The sequence below is a fragment of the Xyrauchen texanus genome, chromosome 8, assembly GCF_025860055.1.
Source record: "Xyrauchen texanus isolate HMW12.3.18 chromosome 8, RBS_HiC_50CHRs, whole genome shotgun sequence".
Lineage (NCBI taxonomy): Eukaryota > Metazoa > Chordata > Actinopteri > Cypriniformes > Catostomidae > Xyrauchen > Xyrauchen texanus.
Genome location: NC_068283.1, coordinates 44579574 through 44601413, shown reverse-complemented (window position 1 = coordinate 44601413; position 21840 = coordinate 44579574). Strand labels below are relative to the sequence as shown.

Sequence of the window (21840 nt, the reverse complement as noted above, 5' to 3'; positions counted from 1 at the left end):
CTTTCTGTTCTAATTCTCTCACACAAGTTTTGTTGTTGCGTTCAAATTCAATAAGACATTTCCTTTTTCAATCTTGGCACACTTTGCAACCAGAAAGAAAGAAAGTATAAGTCCAATAAAGACTGACACAGCACTGTCAGTTATTACTTATTAGCCAGCATGCAAGGAGCCTAGCTAATAAGGAGAGCTAAGTTATTGTTAGAATACAGCTGGATTTTTGAGGTCAGCACGCTGTATATAGCTGGTAGTAGTCAATATCGATGCACGCGCATGGGAAACACTGGCAGCAGCGCATTATGAAAGACTTCGTCTTAGGTTTAACAACCTATGAAACTAATAATGAACAATATGAAACTAAAACGACATAAGCTTAATTTAAAATGGCTTAGGAACTACCTATTTAGAGGTGGATAAACGCAATTTAGAGCTGGATAAACCCACTTTGGAGGTGGGTAAACGGCGTTTACGTGCGTTTAGCCTCCACTACATCCCTGGTTATAAGGCCTGACTCTATATACTGTATTAAACAGAGCATTGAGCTGTATAATTATTATCCACATTATCCAAAGCAGTTTACAGTACTATACTAGTTGCAGCCACCTAAAGTTCTAGGGACTTTGAACATTTACAGCATGATTTTCTGTAAAGCTGCTTTATAATCAAGTGTATTGTGAAAAGCCCTAAAATGTGTTATTTAAGCCACCAACCTGTAGGTGGGAAAATGACATTAAATAAGAAAAGATGTACTTTAAATGCAAGACATTTATACACTGAGTGCAGTATTATTAGGCAGTAAGTATTTTTCATTATTAATTTTACTGTTCAACAGATACAACGCTGTCAGTGATTCCTAAAACCTTATTTTGTTGCAAAACTGAAAACTTAATCAAGAAAAAGTGAGAGTTGTGTTTCTCAGGGGAGTTGCAGTAATTTTCTCATGTTCTTCACACTTCATTTTCTCCACTAACATTAAAATGAACAGTAAAAAAGTAGATTTGAGTAAATAAATATTAAAGTAAATAATATTACCATATCAAATTATCATGTAACATTTTGGGCATTTCAAGATATTTAGTGGGCAATACAAGCACACTTCTTTTCAATAACTTTCATGAACTTTCATGAACCTTGAGCATCCATTAATTCATCAACAATTTTAGATCAAACAGCCAACACAGCCACCCAGATGTCATTCAAAGATGTGAACTGTTCTCCATCACTGTAAATCTCACATTTTAGAAGGGCCCACACATTCTCATTTGGGTTCAGTTCGGGTGGGGAAAGGGTCCAACTATAAAAAGAATAGAACCTTAATGTAAATTCTGATTGGTTGGGCTAAAAGAACTCACACCTGTGCCAAGTTCCTATGTTGCTTGGCAACCACTGTGAAAATCAGCTATATTACTTGCTATTTTAAATCGGGTATATCATTTATTCTGATTATTAATAATGATAAATGAAACTGTTTATTGAACATTGGTGTCTTTTATCATATTCCTGTTGCTACTGTCTTATAAAATGCAATAAGCCACTTTTGTTTGTGCTTATTGCTTTTTTGACATATCTTTAACATGAAGTATCACAGAATGGCACATTTTGACCTCTTCATTGAATATTCAAGCTGACTTTTTAGCTTTTTCGCTTCTTCATCTGATTCAATTTGTAAGCGCTGATACACTTCTTGCAGTAATTCAAATAGTTCATCACGCTCTCTTAGCGTTTGTCTGAGCTCTTGAAATTGCTGCTCTTTTTTGTCTTTGAAATCATTCAATTCTTCTGCTTTTCTTCGTGCTTCATCATCATGTTCATTTTTCATCTTATTTATTTTCTGCTCATATTCTTTTATCATTTTATCACGCTCTTGTTCCTCTCTTTCTTTTCTAGCGCTCTCCTCTCTTTCTCTTCTCTCAAACTCATCTTTTCGCTCTTGTTTCAGATCTTCAATCATTTTCTTTTTTTCCTCCTCTCTTCTCTCATCATCCTCTTGTTTTTTCCTGTCCCACTCCTTTTTCCTCTCTCGTTCCAGCTCACCATAATGACTTTCCATTTCACTTTTCTTGTCTTCATATTCCCTCTCTTTCTGCTGTTTCTCTTTGATCTGCTGCTGTCTCTCTTCTTCTCTCTTTTTTGTTTCTTCTTCTCTCTCTCCTACAAATTTCTTTCTCATGTTCTCCAGTTGTTCTTGCTTTTCTCTCAGCTCTTCCTCGTGCCTGTCTCTTCTGTTCTTTTCTTCATCCTCTCTTTCTCCCATCTGTCTTTTCTTTTCTTCCTCCCATTCTTTCTGTTTTTGTTTAATTTTCTCTTGAATTTCTTTGTCATTTTCAGCATATTTTATTTTTCTCCTCCACCTTTCTCTCTCTTTTTCTTCTTGATCACTCCTCTTTTGTTCCTCCAACAACCTCTTTTTAGTTTCCTGTTCTTGTTTCTGTCTCAGTTCAGCCACGGCAGACTCTTGCTCGGGTTTCATCTTTTCTTGAGCCTGTTTGTATTCCTCTTCTCTCAATTTATTCTCTTTCTCTCTTTCCTGTTGCTGTTTTTCATACTGTGATATCTGATTGTCCATCTCTCTCTTCATCTTTTCTATTTTTTGCTGATATTCAGCTTTTTGTTGTTTTTCCTCCTGCATTCGTTTCTGGTTCTCCGTGTCTCGCTTCTTCTGTTCTGTTTTTACTTTCTCGTCAAACTGATTTTTGAGAGCTTCCTCCTTTTCCATAAACTTACTTTCCATTTGCATCCTTTCCTTATCTGCTCTTTGCTTCTCTTTCTCCAACCTTTCCTTCATGTTTTTCATTTCCATTTCATATTTAGCTTGAAATTCCTCTTTCTGAGCCTGAATTTCCTTCTCTTTCTCTTTCAGTATTTCCTCCATTTTCTTTTTAATGGACATCTCTGCATCCTCAAACATGCTGTTAGTGAAGTACTGACCCTGGTTAGATTTCCTCACTTCTTCTATCATATTTAAAAGACAAGTCACTTGTGTGTGGTCTTTCTTTTCTTTGTTATTAAAAACGACGTATCTGTCTCCACAGTCTTTGATCAACCTCTTGAGTTCTGCTGAATTACTTTCCCTCAAATAATCTTCTATAGGCTCCTGTAGATCATCTCCTCTGGTGAAGACTACAATACTGAACTGTGCAGCTTTTGAACCAAACATCTTGTTTATCAGATCCACAGTGTCCATCTCTTCTCTTGTAAATCTTCCCAAAGTCAACACAATGATGAAGACATGAGGTCCAGGTGCTGACAGTAAAACACATTTCACCATTTCATCTATCACTTTTTCATTTGGCAGTGTTGTGTCAAAGAGACCTGGAGTATCAACAACAGTGACCGTTTTACCATCAACTTCACCAACTCCCTTCTGACAAACAGTCGTCACTGAATCTGACTTCAGTTTGCTCTGAAATGCATCTCTTCCCAGAACTGTGTTTCCTGTTGCACTCTTTCCATTTCCTGTTCTCCCAATCAACACAATTCTCAAACACTTCACATCAGCTGGTTCATCTTCAGTACCTGAAAATCATGTTGGATGAGTTCATGAATAAAAGGAATATTCTGGCTTAAAGTTCAGCTCTATGTACAGTACAGCTGTGACATGCTGTTGATTACAAAAGAATATGTCTATATCTATATTCTTAAAAATGTTACATATACAGTAAATGTTACATTAGTCCTATTTTGCTCCTTCACTTTTTGTTGAATTTAGTCAATTAAAATGAGCTATTGCAACACTTGTTAATTTTGTCATAAGCTTATTTTAAGGTATTTGTACTTGATGTATTTGTATTGGCTGTTAGGACTACATTAATAATTGTTATTGTCCATAAATGCAAGTAGAAAAATACAGATCAAGATGTTTATTTTTTTTAATCTAACATCATCTATGTAATTTCAGTTATATTCAATAGCCAATCTTTAGTTAAAGCCAAAAAATTTATAAAAATATATTGGAAATGTGTTACTTATGATATTTTATTATTTTAATATCAGAATTTTAGTAATACATCCACTCACCATCTGACTGAATCTTCTGCTGTAATTCTTTAATCTTCTCATCCCTCTCTCTCAGATCTTTTTTGTATTTATCTTCTAGTTCTTGTTTGACTCTCTTCTCATGATCTCTTACATGCATCTTAAGTGAATACGGTTCAGTCTTCATTTGCACCATGGATTCTAACACCTCCGAGGTCAGTTTGCTGTTTTTTTGGTCCTTTAACATCATCAAATTGTAACAACCCCCATAAAGACTGACAATCCTCTGGCATTCTTTGGATGCTAAAAAATCAGTATTTCTGTCATCAGTCGTGAAAAGCACCATGAGGCGATCTTTAGTATTAAACATTTTCTGGATTTTCTCCATTTCTGCTCTGTCTTTATCAGTAAGTTGACCAGCAGGAACAATGAAGAGGAAAACATGAACTCCAGGATCACAGAGAGAGACAGAGCGGAGAGATTCACATATCATTTCCTCTTTTGAGAGCTGAGTGAGAGCTGAAAGTTCCACAAGCGTGATTAGATGTCCTTTTTTCATTTTTTTCATTACCCGCCGAAATTGTTTGGACACGGAGGCCTTGAGTGTTGTATTGCTTCCACAGAGCATAACGTTCAGCTCTGGTTTTCCAGGAACAGGTACTGATGCTGAAAAACATTTTAAGAGACAGTAGACTCAGTTCAGCTTTACCTTACCTGCGCTTCCTAGTTCCTACAATTACTGTAATTAAAACTCTTTAACTCTGCACATCATTACTCTAATACAGATTTATTAATTTGATGTGCAAATTATGCCTACAGTATTGCCCACATGGTGTCTAATACGTTTTAATGAATTTTTTCATGTATTATTTCAGTACAAATATTTTGATGTTGACCATTTTCCTTGTGACTCTAGTGGTAGAGCCAAGAATGTTTTTTACCAAAATGTATTTGTAAGTTATTTCTATCCTGGATATTATTGATCTGTGTATTAGAGGTATTCACAGGTCCACCTGAACCCGAGGACCCGATCTGCAGTGACACGATGACTTACCAATTGACGATTGGCTCTTTTATTTAGAAGGCGGGACTTATTCCGCCATAACGGTGTTTGACAGATGATGTAAACCGAAGTGCATTATTGGCGTCGGTGTGATTTTTAAGATATTGTGGTTGGAGTGCGTTTATGATCAGACACGTCTCCGAGAGCACAGATGACAACAAATTAGTGATGCTAATGTCAGCGGCCGTGGCATTGAATGGGCAATCGTTATTATAGTTCAAAAGGTCAAACAGTGGAAGTTATCTTATTATGCAAGTTACAAAAAAACTGCAAAGTTGCAAAGTCGCGTTTGTCATCCGCCACCGTGACAGCAAGTGGACTTTTGAAGCTGAAATAATGAGTGGATTATTCATGCTCTTCAATCAGCAAGAGAGGAACAACATGGATGTTATTATACCATCTTGCTTGGCAAGGAGGATGGATTGTGTGCGTCACAGTCAGGTACAGGAGAGAAGGCTACTAACGTTACATTTGGTAAGACACAAAGTTTTATTTTCACAACTTGTAAATTAACTTGTAAATAGCAATAAGCTGTGGGATCTGTGACGATCGGGTTCAATCAGGTCTGTGTGTCTCTGCCGGGTCCAGATTTCAAATAATAGACGGGTCCGGGTAGTACATTTACGGCATTTCTCGGTTCTGTAGCAGTCCAAACTTTCAAATAATAGGTCTGGGTCAGTTCCGGATAGCACATGTCCAGGTCTCTTCGGGTCCAGGCACACATTTTTGGACCTGTGAAGACCTCTACTGTGTATTAACTAGACTTTATGTTTTAGCAGAATACATTGTGTATGCTAAAACTAGTGATTTTTGCATTTCAGTGAATTAAAAAATGTGTCAGGGGGACCTTGCAAATACTCTGGTGTGTATTAGGGCTATATAATTTTGTGTTAGGTTATTGCTACATACATAAAATAATATACACTTCTGTTAAATATGTTTGGTAAAATCACTGAAGCACTGCAATAGACTGACCACCAGGCTAAATTTAGAGACATCTTTAAAAATGTTATGTGTTTAAATTGTTTTAGAAGCTTTATTATTATTATAATTTTTTTTTTTTACTTAACATTTTGTATATACTCTAGATAAAGTTGTAGTAATCCTCAAAACTTACAAAAAACATTTAGAGCACCTCTTCCATCACTTTTTTTTACCACACTGGTATGGCTCTCTTTGAACTTTCCTTCCACTTCATGATCAGAATCCTCTTCTTCCTCTGGTCCGACTAAATGTCCAGATCTGCTCGTCTTATCTACTGGTGTTCCATCGTCTGCATCCTCATACATGTCACAAATTATACATTCTTCATCTTCTTTCTTGAGTATCTTCTTGATTCTTTGGAATATCTTAGAGAGATCTTTCTGTATTTCATTAAACTGAAGATGTCCTCCTCCACACTCCTTTATTAACTGATGAACAGTGGAGTTCACGATCCGGGAACTGGCAAAAGAGATGTATGACTCTCCATCAGTAGTCAGCACTATGGTGCGTTTAATGGCCTGCTCACTGAAAAGTTTCAGTACATGTTTCACTCTATGTCTATCCATGTTATTGAAGTTATTATGCTGCAATACAAGAATGATCACATGAGGTCCTGGAGCAGACAGTTCCACACACTCTTTCACTCTATTTGTGAGCTGTGATTCTAAGAGATTTGGCTGGAGTAGGTGAGGGGTATTGATGACTGTGATGTGTCTCTCCTCCACCATTCCACTGATTATCACACTGTGCTGCTGTAAATAAGCTGAAGATGCTTCACTCTCAGACACCTCTACTCCCAGGATAAAGTTTCTAACTCTGCTGTTTTCAGATGCATCCTTCCCCAGCAGAACAATCCTCCATCCACTCACTGAAACACACAACGCACATGTCATGCAAAGAAAAAGCATCGGAACAAGCATTACTTAAACTCAAACAGCATATACACAATTGTGTTCAGATAGCATTAATACCGGATTTAACGAACCAACACTTAAAAAAACCTTTTTATTGACTTACTGTTGGGATGATTGCTACTAGAACTTGGCAGCAATTTGGCCACTGAAAATAAAACAATGACAACACATCAAGAGTAAACTGTAGTATGTGCTATACGGGCTTGTTATAGTCAAAAATGATTTAGCAGAGATGGGACACATCTGTTTAAATGAATGGGTGAAACTGGAACACTCAACCAAGAAGCTCTGAGCGCCCGATGCTCAATGGATGTAGAAGTCCCGCCTTACAGTTAAAACAGCCAATCACCATTTAGATACAGACATCACCTGTCAATCAGCTCGAGAATGTACATGAGCATTAGCTATACAAGCCGGGAAAATTGTGTCTTTTAACAGTAAAGAAACACAATTTATGATACCAGTAATGTCAGATTACTGAATATATACATTTATTTAACCAGGAGGTCCCATTGAGATTCAGAATCTCTTTTACAAGAGAGACCTGGGCAAGGTAGCAGCCAAATCACAACAAATGCATACATAACAAACACCAAATTACATTTTCATGATAAAAGAAGTACATAATATTAAAAAATAAACACAATGAGACTCTTAAGAAAAACAAGAACATGTCTCCATCACAACACTCTTTACAGTAGTTTTAAATTCATTTATGGACCTAAGGGTTTCTAACTTTAGCTCTTTTTGTAGATTATTCCATCCCCAAGGTGCTAAATAAGAGAAAGCAGTTCTTCCCAGTTCGGTTGCAACTTTAAAATGCAACCACTTTGAGGAGCGTAGCTGATAGGTACCAGAGCAGACAGAGAGGAGGTTACAAAGGTACAGTGGAAGTTTGCCAAGTATAGCTTTATAAATAAAGATATACCAGTGCTGTTGTCTACGAATTTTAAATGATGTCCAACCAACTAAATCATAAAGAATGCAGTGATGGGTAAGGGATTTGAATTTGTTATGAATCGTAGTGATGCATGGTAAACTGAATCAACATGACGCAAGATGGAAGATGCAGCATGCATGTACAGTATATCTCCATAATCAATTACAGGCAGAAAAGTAGCTTCCACAAGTTTCTTCTTAGCACTAAAAGTAAAACAAGATGTGTTTCTGAAATAGAAGCCAAGCTTGACTTTAAGTTTCTTGACTAAAACAGTAATATGTTCATTGAAGGAGAGCTTATCATCTATCCATAACCCCAAATACTTGTATGAAGACACTCTCTCAATTGATTTCCCATCCAAGGACAAGAGACCACAGTTGTCAAGTAGCTGTGCTCGAGCTTTTGAGAAGACCATAAACTTTGTTTTCTGTGTATTTAAAACCAGTTTTAGACTCAGTAATGTGTTTTGCAATGCCTGAAATGCAGTCTGAAGTTCCTGCACTGCTACTGAAATGGTGGAAGCCTGGGTGTAAACCACTGTATCATCAGCGTATAAATGTAATTTGGCATGAACATCTCTATCCAAATCATTTATAAAAATGGAAAACAAAATGGGTCCTAAGATTGATCCTTGAGGGACACCTTTAGTTATCTCAAGAAAATCAGATTTATAACCTTCAGCATAAACACATTGAGTACGATCTACAAAATAATTTTGGAACCATGCAACAGCCTTCTCACTTAAACCAACTGAACGTAGTTTAGTCAATAACAAACCATGATCAACTGAATCAAATGCCTTAGAAAGATCAATAAATAATGCAGCAGAGTGTTGCTTCTTATCTAAGGCCCCAATAATATCATTTGTCACTAATGTAGCAGCAGTGAAAGTGCTATGGCCATTTCTGAACCCTGACTGAAAATTATTTAAAATGTTTTTGTCAGCTAAATACTGTTTTAACTGTACATTCACAAGTGATTCCAAGATCTTTGACAGAACAGAGAGTTTTGATATTGGACGGTAATTATTCAATTCTGACGGGTCTCCACCTTTATGTAAAGGGAGGACATAGGCTGCATTCCATCTTTTGGGAATAGAGTTGGAAAGAAGACTCAAATTAAAAATATGTGCTATGGGCTCAGCAATAATATCAGCTGCCACTTTTAACAGAAAGGGATCCAGATTATCTGTACCTGCTGACTTTTTGTGATCAATGTCTCTGAGGGTTTTATGAACTTCTGACACTGAAATCGGTTTAAAATTAAAGAATTCCCGATTTACATTTTCAGATGCTGATATGGCAGGACATGGGACAAATTTATTTATGGTTTGGTTAAATATGAATCCAGCCTGAATAAAGTGTTTATTAAACTGGTTGACTATGACAAAGATTTAACTGATTTCCAAAACTTTAAAGGGTTGTTTAAGTTTTCTGTGATTGACTTCAAATAAAACTCAGATTTGGACTTTCTAATCATCAAAGTACACTTGTTTCTTACAGTTCTAAATGCAGTCCAATCAGCAGAAGAGTTGGAGAATCTAGCTTGTGCCCACATTTTATTTCTCAAGCAGATTAACTCTGATAGGCTGTCTGAGAAACTGTGGTTGTCCTTACCACTGATCCTAAACTTTTTGATTGGTGCATATTTATTTACAATGGAAATTAAATTTGAATGAAAAAAATCCCATGCCATTTCAGCATCCGAAAACAAAGACACCCTGCTGAGATCACTATAATACAGATCATGCAGAAAAGCCTGTTGTTCAAAACTATTAAGATGTCTTTTTAGGATGATGCGCAATTTAACCTTGGGGATTTTTGTATTTCTTACACAAGCGACTGCACAATGGTCACTGACGTCATTACAAAATACAGCAGTTGAGGTATATTTATGAACTGAGTTTGTTATGATTAAATCTAAGAGAGTAGATTTTATTTCTGCTTTGGGATTGATTCTTGTCAGTTCATTGATAAGTTGCATTAAATTTATGTCATTACACAAGCCTTTAAAACAATCAGAGTTCCCAGAAAGTCAGTCCCAATTCATATCAACCATAAGAATAAATTCAGAGTCATTCACTTCATGTAATATTTCGGATATAGATTGGAAAGCATCCTTTGAAGCCGATGGAGGTCTATAGCACCCAACTACTGTAATATCAGCGTCTTTTGAGATATTCACTTTCACGGCCAGAATTTCAAACTGTTTAGCTTTAGTTAGTGCCAGGGTTACCGAGCTTATAAACTTAGATTTCACATATATGGCAACCCCACCTCCTTTGCCAACCCGATCAGTTCTATAAACTTTAAAACCTTCAATAAAAATAAGTTAATCAGATACAGATTTTTTAAGCCAGTTTTCAGAGATAATAATGATATCAGCATTGGTTGCATTAGCCCAGATCCTAATCATATCCATTTTAGGGACTTCTTCTAACGTTTAAATGTATAAAACCAAGGCCATGTCTGCTTTTGAAATCTGAAGGAGTGGCTAAGGATTGCAAAGTGTTTGGAAGACCAGGAACAGGACCAGGATTGGGCTAAACATTACCAGATAACATCAATAAAAGCATAATCATACAACATAGTTTTTGTTTGGCTGGGTAATATTTGTCATTACCACTGTCCTCTATGAACTGAGAAAAAGAGTAATCTGAGACAGTAAAATGATCATTTAACAACAGTAGGTTCTGGAGATACAGGGTCTTATTAATTTGTGAACAATTTTGTATTTGATTACACAGGTAGATTTTCTGGTGGTATATCTCATGATGGCTTGTAGATGAAATGGAGAAATTACCATAATTTAACTGTATCAGTATACTACTTCTCATTTTGGACATATTAAATTCATCTAGTATAGGGCTGGACTGTAGAAGTATGAAGAGTATAAACAAATGCATGATGTCAAGTTACCAGGCTTAGTTGAAGACACCCCTTAACAGGGGTGAACAGAAGCTTGGAGTCAAAAAGTCAGGGCTACAGGATGGAGGCTAGCAGGGAGGCTTCCAGGTGATAGCTAGCAAACAGGTCTAATAGTAGCAGGCTAGGAGTAGGGCTATCAATAGCAGGCTAGCAACAGGGCATAGCTAGCAGCAGAGCATCCAGGTAGTGGCTATCAAGTGGAGCTAGCAGCAGGGCATCCGGGAGGTGGCTACCAGCAACAGGCTAGCAGCAGAGCATCCAGGTGATGGCTAGCAGGCAGAGCTACCAGCAGCAGGCTAGGAAGCAGGGCTACCGACAACAGGCTAGCAGCATGAATACCAACAGCAGGCTAGCAATAGGTCATGCAGATGAGGGCTAGCTGCAGCAGGCTAACAAGCAGGGCTACCTGTAGCAGACTGCTAGCAGGGCATCCAGGTAGTGGCTAGCAAGCAGAGCTATCAGGTGGTCAATGTCCAGGTTTTAAGTTCAAATTCAGCCTTATCTGCTATTAAAATAATCCCAGTATAGAGGAGAAATGTCCTGTTTTTCGAGAGTATACTCATTTGAGTTTAAAAACATAAAACATCACAAGAAAAAACTAAAATCTTGAGATCTCAAACACTGAGATCCACACATAGGTGTGGCTTGGCTGCCATCTTGGATCGTGCAAGGTATCGTAATAGTGCAAGTAAGAGCATTTCCACACGCACACTGTGACGAGAACTTACAGGATTGAGTCTGTGAGTGCAGAAAAGATGTCATTGCTTATTTGAAATATGTTATTTGATTGTAATCTTGACCTACATTTTTGGAGATTTTGGTCTTTCTCCATTCAAGTAGATAGGAGCTGCACTGACATGACTGGAAATAGCCTCCCTAGACCAGTGGTTCCCAAACGTTTTACAGTGGCGTACCCCTCTAAACATTCAACATACTTTTGCATACCCCCTCTCTAATGCATAGACAACATTCACAAAAGGTATTTTGAAAATATGTCTATTTAACACAATCATCTTTGTAAATTTCTTTACATGTTGTGTACATTATATTAATCATATACATACTGAATAAATGGCTTATCGATTGAGATGGGAATGCTAGATATGATGTTACTGCATAACTTGAAAACTCCCCCGTATGCAAGAATAGTGTTCGCTCTGTACATGAAATTGCTCATCATTGCAGGTACGGCATTGTATGGCGACTTCGAGTATTGTGGGTGTCTGTGCCATTGCGTGGTCCGCTCAGGGTGCTTTTTTTATGTAACATTTGACACTGTTAGTAAGGTTGAGATCATTTGCTGAAAAAACATCATGCACAATGTGAAAACAGGTCTCTACCGTGTGAGTAAATGTGATTGAAAATGACTTCAACCATCTTCAACCGCTTATCTGAAGTCGGGTCGTGGGGGCAGCTGCTCCAGCAGGGGGCCCCAAACTTCCCTATCCCGAGCCACATTAACCAGCTCTGACTGGGGGACCCTGAGGCGTTCCCAGGCCAGTGTGGTGATGTAATCTCTCCACCTAATCCTGGGTCTTCCCCGAGGCCTCCTCCCAGCTGGACGTGCCTGAAACACCTCCCTAGGGAGGCGGCCAGGGGGCATCCTTACCAGATGCCCAAACCACTTTCAATGCAAAGGAGCAGCGGCTCTACTCCGAGCTCCTCATGGATGACTGAGCTCCTCACCTTATCTCTAAGGGAGAAGCCCACCACCCTTCTGAGGAAGCCCATTTCGGCCGCTTGTACTCGCAACCTAGTTCTTTTGGTCATGACCCAGCCTTCAGCCTTGGCGGAGACCAACCCCCACATGGAATGAACTCGACTTCGTGCCGAGGACCCGGACACAGCTCTCGCTTTGGACGTACAGGGATTGGATCGCCCTAAGAAGGGACCCCCACCCCGTACTCCCGCAGCACCTCCCACAGTCTCTCCCGGGGACCCGGTCATCCGCCTTCTGCAGATCCACAAAACACATGTAGACCGGATGGGCATACTCCCAGGCCCCCTCCAGGATCCTTGCGAGAGTAAAGATCTGGTCCGTCAGTCCACGGCCAGGACAAAATCCGCATTGTTCCTCTTCAATCCGAGGTTCGGATCGGCCGAACCCTCCTCTCCAGCACCTTGGAGTAAACTTTACCAGGGAGGCTGAGAAGTGTGATACCCCTGTAGTTGGCACACGCTCTCTGATCCCCCTTTTTGAAGAGGGGAACCACCACCCCGTTCTGCCACTCCTTAGGCACTGTCCCAGATTTCCATGCAATGTTGAAGAGGCGTGTCATCCATGACACCCCCTCCACATCCAAAGCTTTCAGCATTTCTGGTCGGATCTCATCAATCCCCGGGGCTTTGCCACTGCGGAGTTGTTTGACTACCTCAGTGACCTCCCCCAGGGAAATCGAATCTGATCCCCCATCAGTCTCCGGCTCTGCCTCTAGCATAGAGGGCGTGTTGGGATTGCTTCAAAGTGTTCCTTCCACTGCCCAATAACCTCCTCGGTTGAGGTCAACAGCGTCCCATCTTTGCTGTATACAGCTTGGATGGTTCCCCGTTTCCCCCTCTTAAGGTGGCGGATGGTTTTCCAGAAGCACTTTGGTGCAGACCGAAAGTCCTTCTCCATGGCTTCTCCGAACTTTTCCCACACCCACTGCTTTGCCTCCCTCACGGCCGAGGCCGCAGCCCTTCGGGCCTGTCGGTACCTTGCAACAAATCCTGGAAGGCCTCTTTCTTCAGTCGGATGGCTTCCCTGATGTGTGAGTCTGGTAAAAAAGTGAAGCATTTTACTTGCTATCACTTAGCTACGTCACCTAGCACTGGGCTGGGCTGGTGGAAAAAGATACTTGTGTGATGCACAACGCATGAGTAAATGCATTTTTTAACCACAACAGAATGAGTTATTTCATAGCATATTTTTCTGACCTTTATGACACAACCATTTTGGTGTTTCTACACTAGAGGGCACACACAATTAATTTTGCCAGTGAGAAATACATGAACTAGGTTTGAATGTTATTATAGACTGTGATGAAATTAAAAGAACATTAAACCTCAGAATGTTATTCGTGTACCCCCATTGTCACCTCACATACCACCAGGAGAATGCATACCCCAGCGTTCCAAAGATGGCCTAAAGTGGACTGACTTGCTAGAATGACTTTGTTATTGTAAGAGTTTAATTGTTTTGTGTTTTGGTTTTCAGTTCTATACTCCAAAAATACCATCAAAGTTTTTGTCAAATTCACAACAACAAAACTCTGAAAATGATTAGTGCCATAAGTATGCCATTGCTGCTACATTTAGCCAAAAATTCTAACTGCTATAAATCTCCAGGGCATTTAAGATTCAGCAGCAGCATGGACTGGATCCACTCAGAGCTTGTGTCAGAATGCCAATGCTAATAGGTAACTTTTGAGTGCATTTAATAAATCTCATGCATTAATAAGTTTATATTAACCTTCCTAATATTAGCATCATGATAGCACCGTGGATGGCCACCTCAGTGTGGAGCGCTCCTACTGTTTTGTTGTTTTTGTTTGTTTGTCCTGTGTTTAGTAATATTTTTCCAGTCAGTTTTACCAGAGACGAACTGCTGAACATTCGGCAACATAGACGCACATGTGTCTCCCTCACCTGGGTCAAGCTCCTTCGGCGTGGCTTTCGAACAGCACTGTTGGGGATTCATCTAGTGAATCTGTATTTTAAAACTAATTTTGTAAAAATCCAAGTAACTTTACAGATCTTTATTGTAAAGAGTTTAAACAATGTTTTCATGCTTGTTCAATGAACCATAAATAATTAATGAACATGCAACTGTGGAATGGTCATTAAGAAACTAACAGCTTACAGACAATTAAGGTCACAGTTATAAAAACTTAGGACACTAAAGAGACCTTTCTACTGACTCTGAAAAACACCAAAAGAAAGATGCTCAGGGTCCCTGCTCATCTGTGTGAACATGCCTTAGGCATGCTGCATGGAGGCATGAGGACTGCAGATGTGGCCAGGGCAATAAATTGCAATGTCCGTACTGTGAGATGCCTAAGACAGCACTACAGGGAGACAGGATGGACAGCTGATCATCCTTGCAGTAGCAGACCATGTGTAACAACACTCTGTGCATCTGAATATCACACCTGCGGGACAGTTACAGGATGGCAACAACAACTGCCTGAGTTACACCAGGAACGCACAATCCCCCCATCAGAGAGAGGCTGGACTGAGGGCTTGTAGGTCTGTTGCAACGTTGCCTATGGGCACAAACCCACCTTCACTGGACCAGACAGGACAGGTAAAATGTGCTCTTCACTGACAAGTTGTGGTTTTGTCTCACCAGGGGTGATGATCAGACTCGTGTTTATCATCGAAGGAATGAGCGTTACACCAAGGCCTGTACTCTGGATAAGGTCCGATTTGGAGGTGGAGGGTTCGTCATGGTCTAGGGCGGTGTGTCACAGCATCATCGGACTGAGTTTGTTGTCATTGCAGGCAATCTCAATGCTGTGTGTTACAGGGAAAACATCCTCCTCCCTAATGCAGTACCCTTCCTGCAGGCTCATCCTGACATGACCCTCCAGCATGACAATGCCACCAGCCATACTGCTCGTTCTGTGCATGATTTCCTGCAAGACAGGAATGTAAGCGTTCTGCCATGACCAGTGAAGAGCCCGGATCTCAATCCCATTGAGCATGTCTGGGACCTGTTGGATCGGAGGGTGAGGGCTAGGGCCATTCCCCCAGAAATGTCTGGTGCCTTGGTGGAATAGTGGGGTAACATCTCACAGCAAGTAATTTATGTATATTAATATTATTTGCATGTTATTTATTTTCTTTACTTTTAAGTATTATGGGTTTAAAGTGTCTATCTTGATTTGTTTTTTGTTATGTAATGCAGGCATTCATATTTTATGTCTATATGTATATTTTGGTTTCAGTTTCAGCTGACCATGCCTGCTGGATGGAAAATTCCAGTGTCTTCAAATAGTTACATTTGTGCAAGCAGTATGGAAAGAGAAACGGTTATTTTACAGTGTAAAGCACACAAAAAGGTAATTTTGATTATAAGTATAAGTATAAATTATAAGTATAAATACATCCCAGGGCATTTTCTCACACCAAACAACAGCAGGATTTCCACAAGTCCATAAAATATCATGAAAAGAATAGTAATCCCATCATCATCCCAAGACAACATCATGTTTCAGTTTTGATAGCAAGAGACTATCATAAGCAATCACAGCTTCAAGGTAGACACTTTACGGAAGGCGCTATCTTTTTGCCAGGCTTTTAAATTGTGGGAATCAAGAGATGCGTGTCTACATACCGTACAAGAGGAGGTCATGTCAATAATAAAAGATGGGCTGTGTTGTTCACCTGATTAAGCATCAGGGCAGTCCTTATTGAAATCATAGAGTCTATGGACACATCTTGCTTCATAAAAGCATTGAGGCGTTTCATTGCCATACATGGTCCTGTAAAGCAGATGCGCTCCAATCAATGGACCAGTTTTGTAGCATGTAGAGAACTAAAGATTCCTTCCAACTTGGATGAGAACAGTGACTAAGTTTCACACAGATTAAGGGTGTTCTTGGATCTTTAACCCACCCCATACTTCACACATGTGTGTGTCTTGGGAGCAGATGATCAGCTTGACTTGAAAGTTTTGGGATTCCATGATGTTGGAGTTACCAGCTACCAGAATCACACATGAGTTTCTCTCAACATTCATAACTGAAGCGACAGCAATAATACTTCTGGTAACAGTTTACATGGATCCGGAAGACTCCTTCAAACTTAACCACACAATATTACTTACTCAGATGTTTGGTCCATGTCCCAGTCCTACTGGAGAATTTAAATGGTACTGACCTCTATATGCATCAGTGGAAACAGTCTGGCATACATATTCTGGGACAGGTGGAAGAAACAGTATCTCTCAACACTGCAACCTAGAAAAAAGTGGCAGTCTGACAAACAGAACATCATAGTGTGCATTGTCTTCCTTATGAAAAACGATCTGTTTAAGTGTAACAAATGGCCCTTAGGATGTGTCACCAAAGTGATCCCAAGTGAGGATGAGAGAGTTAGGAAGATTGAGATCAAAGTCATGGATAAAGAAGAGTCAAGGTTGTTTTTCAGACCTATAACTGAAGTGGTGTTGCTCCTCTCTTCTTAATATTAATGGGACAGTTTCGCTCTTTAATTTACCTCAGTCTTATCGGAGGTAATGGTATGGCATCAGGAGATACCAAGTTGGGAGTGTGTTGTCAGTTCAGTTAAGCATGCACTGTCTCTTTAAAGGGGTTATAACGTGAGGAATACAATTTTCCTTGATCTTTTGACATATAGGAGGTCATTGTACTATAAAATCATGCAGTAAGTTTCTTATAAAATAAGTTTTATAAAAGAAAAAGAGCTTTTAAGTAAACCATGCTCTAGAAATGGGCCTTTAGAAATTTGTGGAACTTGTGATTTCACAAGGACCAAATACATCTGCATATGATTGCAAGACATCAACGCCTATTTTTCATCATTACACCCTTGGCCCTGCCCAGTTGTGCTCAGTTAGTCACACTCACACATGAAGAGGAGAGAGATGGGCCTGTCATGGGAGATTCAACTAAAGGGGACTTAAAAAGGTCACTTACATGTGCCTCTCTGAATTTAAATGATATTCATCCATGATGGATTTGACCATAATTAAACTTGTGCCACTTTTATACGTTTTTGCACCCATCTGTGGTAGATTTAGTTGTTAGTCTTTTGTACACGTGCAATATATGAACATCTTTAATAATTTGTATGTGTTTCTGGTGATGTGCAGCATGTTGCTCACTGGCATAATAAATACAATTATTATTTAATTACTTATTTTTAAACACGAATCACAATTGCATTTTATCAAACTACACAATAATGACTCTATGACATTATAGATATTTTATTTTTATCTTCTGTTTGTGCAAGATCTTCTGTAAAGCTGCTTTGAAACGATCTGTTTTGAAAGGCGCTATACAAATAAAAATGACTTGACTTGACTCTCTGAATGTGATGCAGAAGACCTAAGTGGGCTACACCGCCGGTAGTAGACACTATCACTCAGGCCAGGCATTTTAGGAAAGTACAACCACAACTTTTAAAAACGTGTCTCATTCAGCTGCCACCACTGTCTGGGAGAAACACATGCAGTTCTGTGTGTGAACAACAAGGAAGATGTGAGATGTAGCTCCGGTGAAGACCAGCGTCTCTGTTTTGGCGTGTTGAAGCCAGTGAAGCACCCAACGTCACCATGGACTGCATTACATTTTCGTATTCAGAACATTTCAGTGTGGATTGTATTTTTTTGGCTCATATCAGAGTAGTTTGCTTGTGAATCAGTCACAATTCCATCTTTGCAAAGGAATTGAAAGATGCAGCTGCTAAACACTACCGAACCTGTGAGTACAGTTTTGATACATTCCAATGAAATGTGTTGGGTATTATGTGTTAAACCTGACATGTAGTTTTATAAATTATAATGTAAAGTTTGTTCATTTTCTTTCGATTGAGTTTCAAATATAGCTGTATTAGAGGGAATGCACAATGTTAGCCAATCAGAACAGTGAGTGTTCACATTGGCCAGATAGCTTTAAATCAAGCTTTTAGACAGAGGGCCCGAGACGGTGGAAAAATCATCATATATGATAAATTATGACTGTTTTGGTGCACAAAACTTTACTCACATTTTAAGTGGACCTCAGGGAAGAAAATACAATTATTAAAAAAGAATCATATGTCATGACCCCTTTCAGAATTCTGTGTTGACTGTTGACATGTTGTCAATGTTTGCCAGCATCTGAGGAAGTTATTCAGTCTTTTAGCTGGGAGCCACATGAGAGAGATTTGTGTTCATGTTCGTGGAATCTTAATCAATCTGCCATATTTCATGCCTTTACAAGCATTGTCGGCATGCTAATTAATGTTTAGAAAGATATATTACTATGCTGTATCTGACTATTTTATGTAGAATTTCATGTTTAATTTGAAACTAAAAATGCATGATGCAATAACATGTGCTGACATTTATTATGTCTAGTAATGCTGCCTTTGTTACAGTTCTGATAGAACTGTATTCTTTGCGGTTTTACCCTATTGCCGATCAGCCATGAAACAGAGTTGAACCGAATATCTTCTTCAGCATGGTGGTTGGTGGAGGAGTTATCTTTCTGTCAGCTTGTGCAGGAAGCATAGGGGTGGCAGAACAGTTGGTGTTTTTCTCTTCTCTTCCTAGTTACAGGATGTGTGCCTTTTATGGTCATTTGCAAGCCTGCGCTTTATTTAGGAAGTAATTAGGCAATTCTTTACTTCCTGCATTAAGATAAAAAATTACAAATAAAATCCTAAGTAGTGCACAACAGGGCACAAGTCTCCACGGGGTAAAAGTCTCCTTTGATATAATTTTTCTCAAAACACTACATAGCATCAAAAACTACAGCAGTACTTTCCTAAACACCTGTTTGACACTATGAGCTGCAAAATATTCCCGTTCCATGAGATCATTGCTTATAATGTCTAAAGGTTGATTTTGAGGCAATCTGATCTAATATGTAATATTTTTTTTTAAATGTTGTACATTTATATAGCAATATATTCAAACCTTTTTTCATTTGGTGTTCTGAATTTCTTCTTCATCTTGAAAACTTGAAGCTGTATTTTTTAAAATGGGATATTTGCAGTGTAAGAATTCAGAACCAAAAATTTGCTGTTTGAAAATACATATTTATAAAAATGTGCCATAAAAAAAACAACTATTCAATTTGGTTAAATATGAAATGTCCAGGATTGGAGTTTAAAAAATTCAAATTCAAACCTATTCAAAATAAAACATAGTATAACATTTGGCAAAATCACACTTATAATTCAAATTCAAAAGTTTATAATTCAAATTTACACAATTCAAATTCAAATTGTTTTGGCATATTTCTGGCTCCATACTTTCACTTTCGATGGACCGGCCCAAAAACTCATTATTCTTGTTCCAGTGAACAATTTGACCAGATGGAAGATGGTGTAACATGAAGCCTATTTAAACTGCTATGTGACAATAAAAACACATTTGGACAAATATCAAATATTAAGAAAATATTAATTTTTAAGTATGAGCTTGAAGGAAATCAGCTTCATCTGGTAGTTGGTTTGAAACCAGGCTGGTCTCCCTGAAACCAGTTACCTTGTTCAAAAGCTGCCATCTTCAGCTGGTAAAAACAGATTCACAGTTGGGGCTCATTTATTAAATTAACTTTCATAATATAGAAACTAAAAATCCATCTTGTCATCTTTCTGGCGCCATACATTTTTGACCAAGTCTACATTTTGTTTAAAACGAATACTATTACAGATAAAGTAATATTATTTATATTAGATTAAATCATAGTTTCTCTGGCAAATTGTGATCAATTTCCCCTGCTAATTTTAAACCACTGTGCTAATACAGCTATCTAAACAATGGCGGACAGGGATGGGTGGGTTTTAACACACCTTTACAAAGTGATTAGATATAAAGTTAAACGGTCCTCACAACCTGACACAATAGACCCCAGTAGTGGAATAGGCTGTGACAAAGGTACACCGTGTATTTGACATCAACTCATGAGGTCTGTGATGTTCTTGCTAAGGTTTGAATTGGTGACATTTCTAGTAAACAAATGTAAGTATTTTGTGTAACATTTTGAGAACTCTAGCTTACAAATTCAGTGAGTTAAAGGTGTTGAAGTACTGCCGCCCCTTATACACAATCTAATTCCCTATGAGGGCACCAGAAAGTCCACCGGCTGCACTTACTCGCAATTCGCTATTCAAGGACCCGAAAGCAGATGCGGAACTCTGATGGTCGCTCACGCTCACATCTCGCGCGCCCCCTCCTCTGGATCTCTGCTTAGGGCATCACTTTGCCAGCGGCGGCCCGGAGTGTTACAACCATACCCGGTCTCCCCTAAAGATTTATTTACGCCGTTTTCCGTTTTTAGACATTTAAAGAATTGGCTTTTTCAATTCACTCTCACTTTTAGGCACGTGTAAGCCTGCGAGAATCATGAAGAAGCATGATGTTCATGAAGAATTCACATTCTGTCAGTAATTTTAAAGTGATTAAAGTGAATAACACTTACTGATGCTCATCTCTGTGCCTCTCCTCGCACTCCGTGTGGTGTCTGGACAAAACAGAGATCCAAATAAACACAAGTTTCAAACACAAAACTAATCTAAATATAGTTTGTAACGAAAAGAGGTCTCGCTTGCGATTTTTGATAAATGGGTATTTTTGTAATGGCGGGTTTATGTTCAAGGCTTTGTTCCTTTACTTCCTGCATAATGTAAAATACTATTTTTCAACATATAACTTTATAACTATAAATATACAATTTAAAATAAGCATTTAATTAATATTAGATTAAGATCGAAAAATGCATAAATGTATACAGCAGATTACAAATGTGCCTAATTTGATCCTTACCCATCGTTTATTTGATCTCACCGCCTTCAGGTCTGCAAACCAAAAGAGAAAGTTTCACATGCATCATATATATGCCCTTATCAGACAGCTAGAGGCGGGTTTAGTTGACAAAACATTTAAACAAATTGGACATTAAAAGGACGTTCTCTGTTTTGCAAAAGCCTAACTTGTTTGCCAACATTTACTGAAGCGTAAATAAATATGGTCAAAAGTAACCCATGAAGGTTATACACACTGCTTTGGGTTTGATTATTCCAGTAGGCTACCAGACAGACTGCAGTAAAGACAGTTTGCGGTTAGATATTCCGTTTATTTGCCATTAAATCTGCCGTGAGCTGCTGTAGACATGTAAATAATATCTGCTGTTATTGTTCACTATTTGTGATTTCAGGTGACGTGGTCCTCCAGCCCATAATCTGTGTTTTAAAAAAATTAAAAATAGCCTACTATAATTTTATAGTGTTATTTTGTAATGCATGTTGTTTAAAACGTTTGTAATGGTCACATACAGGGATTATGGTAATTAAGGGGCATGATACAGCTGCACAGAGAGAGCG

The 21840-nt window shown here is 38.7% G+C and overlaps 1 protein-coding gene across 2 annotated transcripts; it reads right to left on the bottom strand.

Annotated features, from left to right (window-relative positions):
• Positions 1 to 793: 793 nt before the first annotated feature.
• Positions 794 to 21306, bottom strand: LOC127648283 (GTPase IMAP family member 8-like). 2 transcript variants are annotated; one of them, XM_052132873.1, is made up of 6 exons: positions 21284 to 21306; positions 20940 to 20981; positions 16663 to 16742; positions 6153 to 6887; positions 4015 to 4638; positions 794 to 3513 (listed from the first exon to the last, which is right to left on the bottom strand). In XM_052132873.1, exons 4-6 carry the CDS (start codon positions 6745 to 6747, stop codon positions 1580 to 1582), a joined length of 3153 nt encoding a protein of 1050 aa, XP_051988833.1. In that variant the 5' UTR covers positions 6748 to 6887; positions 16663 to 16742; positions 20940 to 20981; positions 21284 to 21306; the 3' UTR covers positions 794 to 1579. The 2 variants fall into 2 exon arrangements, with proteins under 2 accessions (XP_051988833.1, XP_051988831.1); XM_052132871.1 differs by lacking the exon at positions 16663 to 16742 and adding an exon at positions 7037 to 7078.
• Positions 21307 to 21840: the final 534 nt, after the last annotated feature.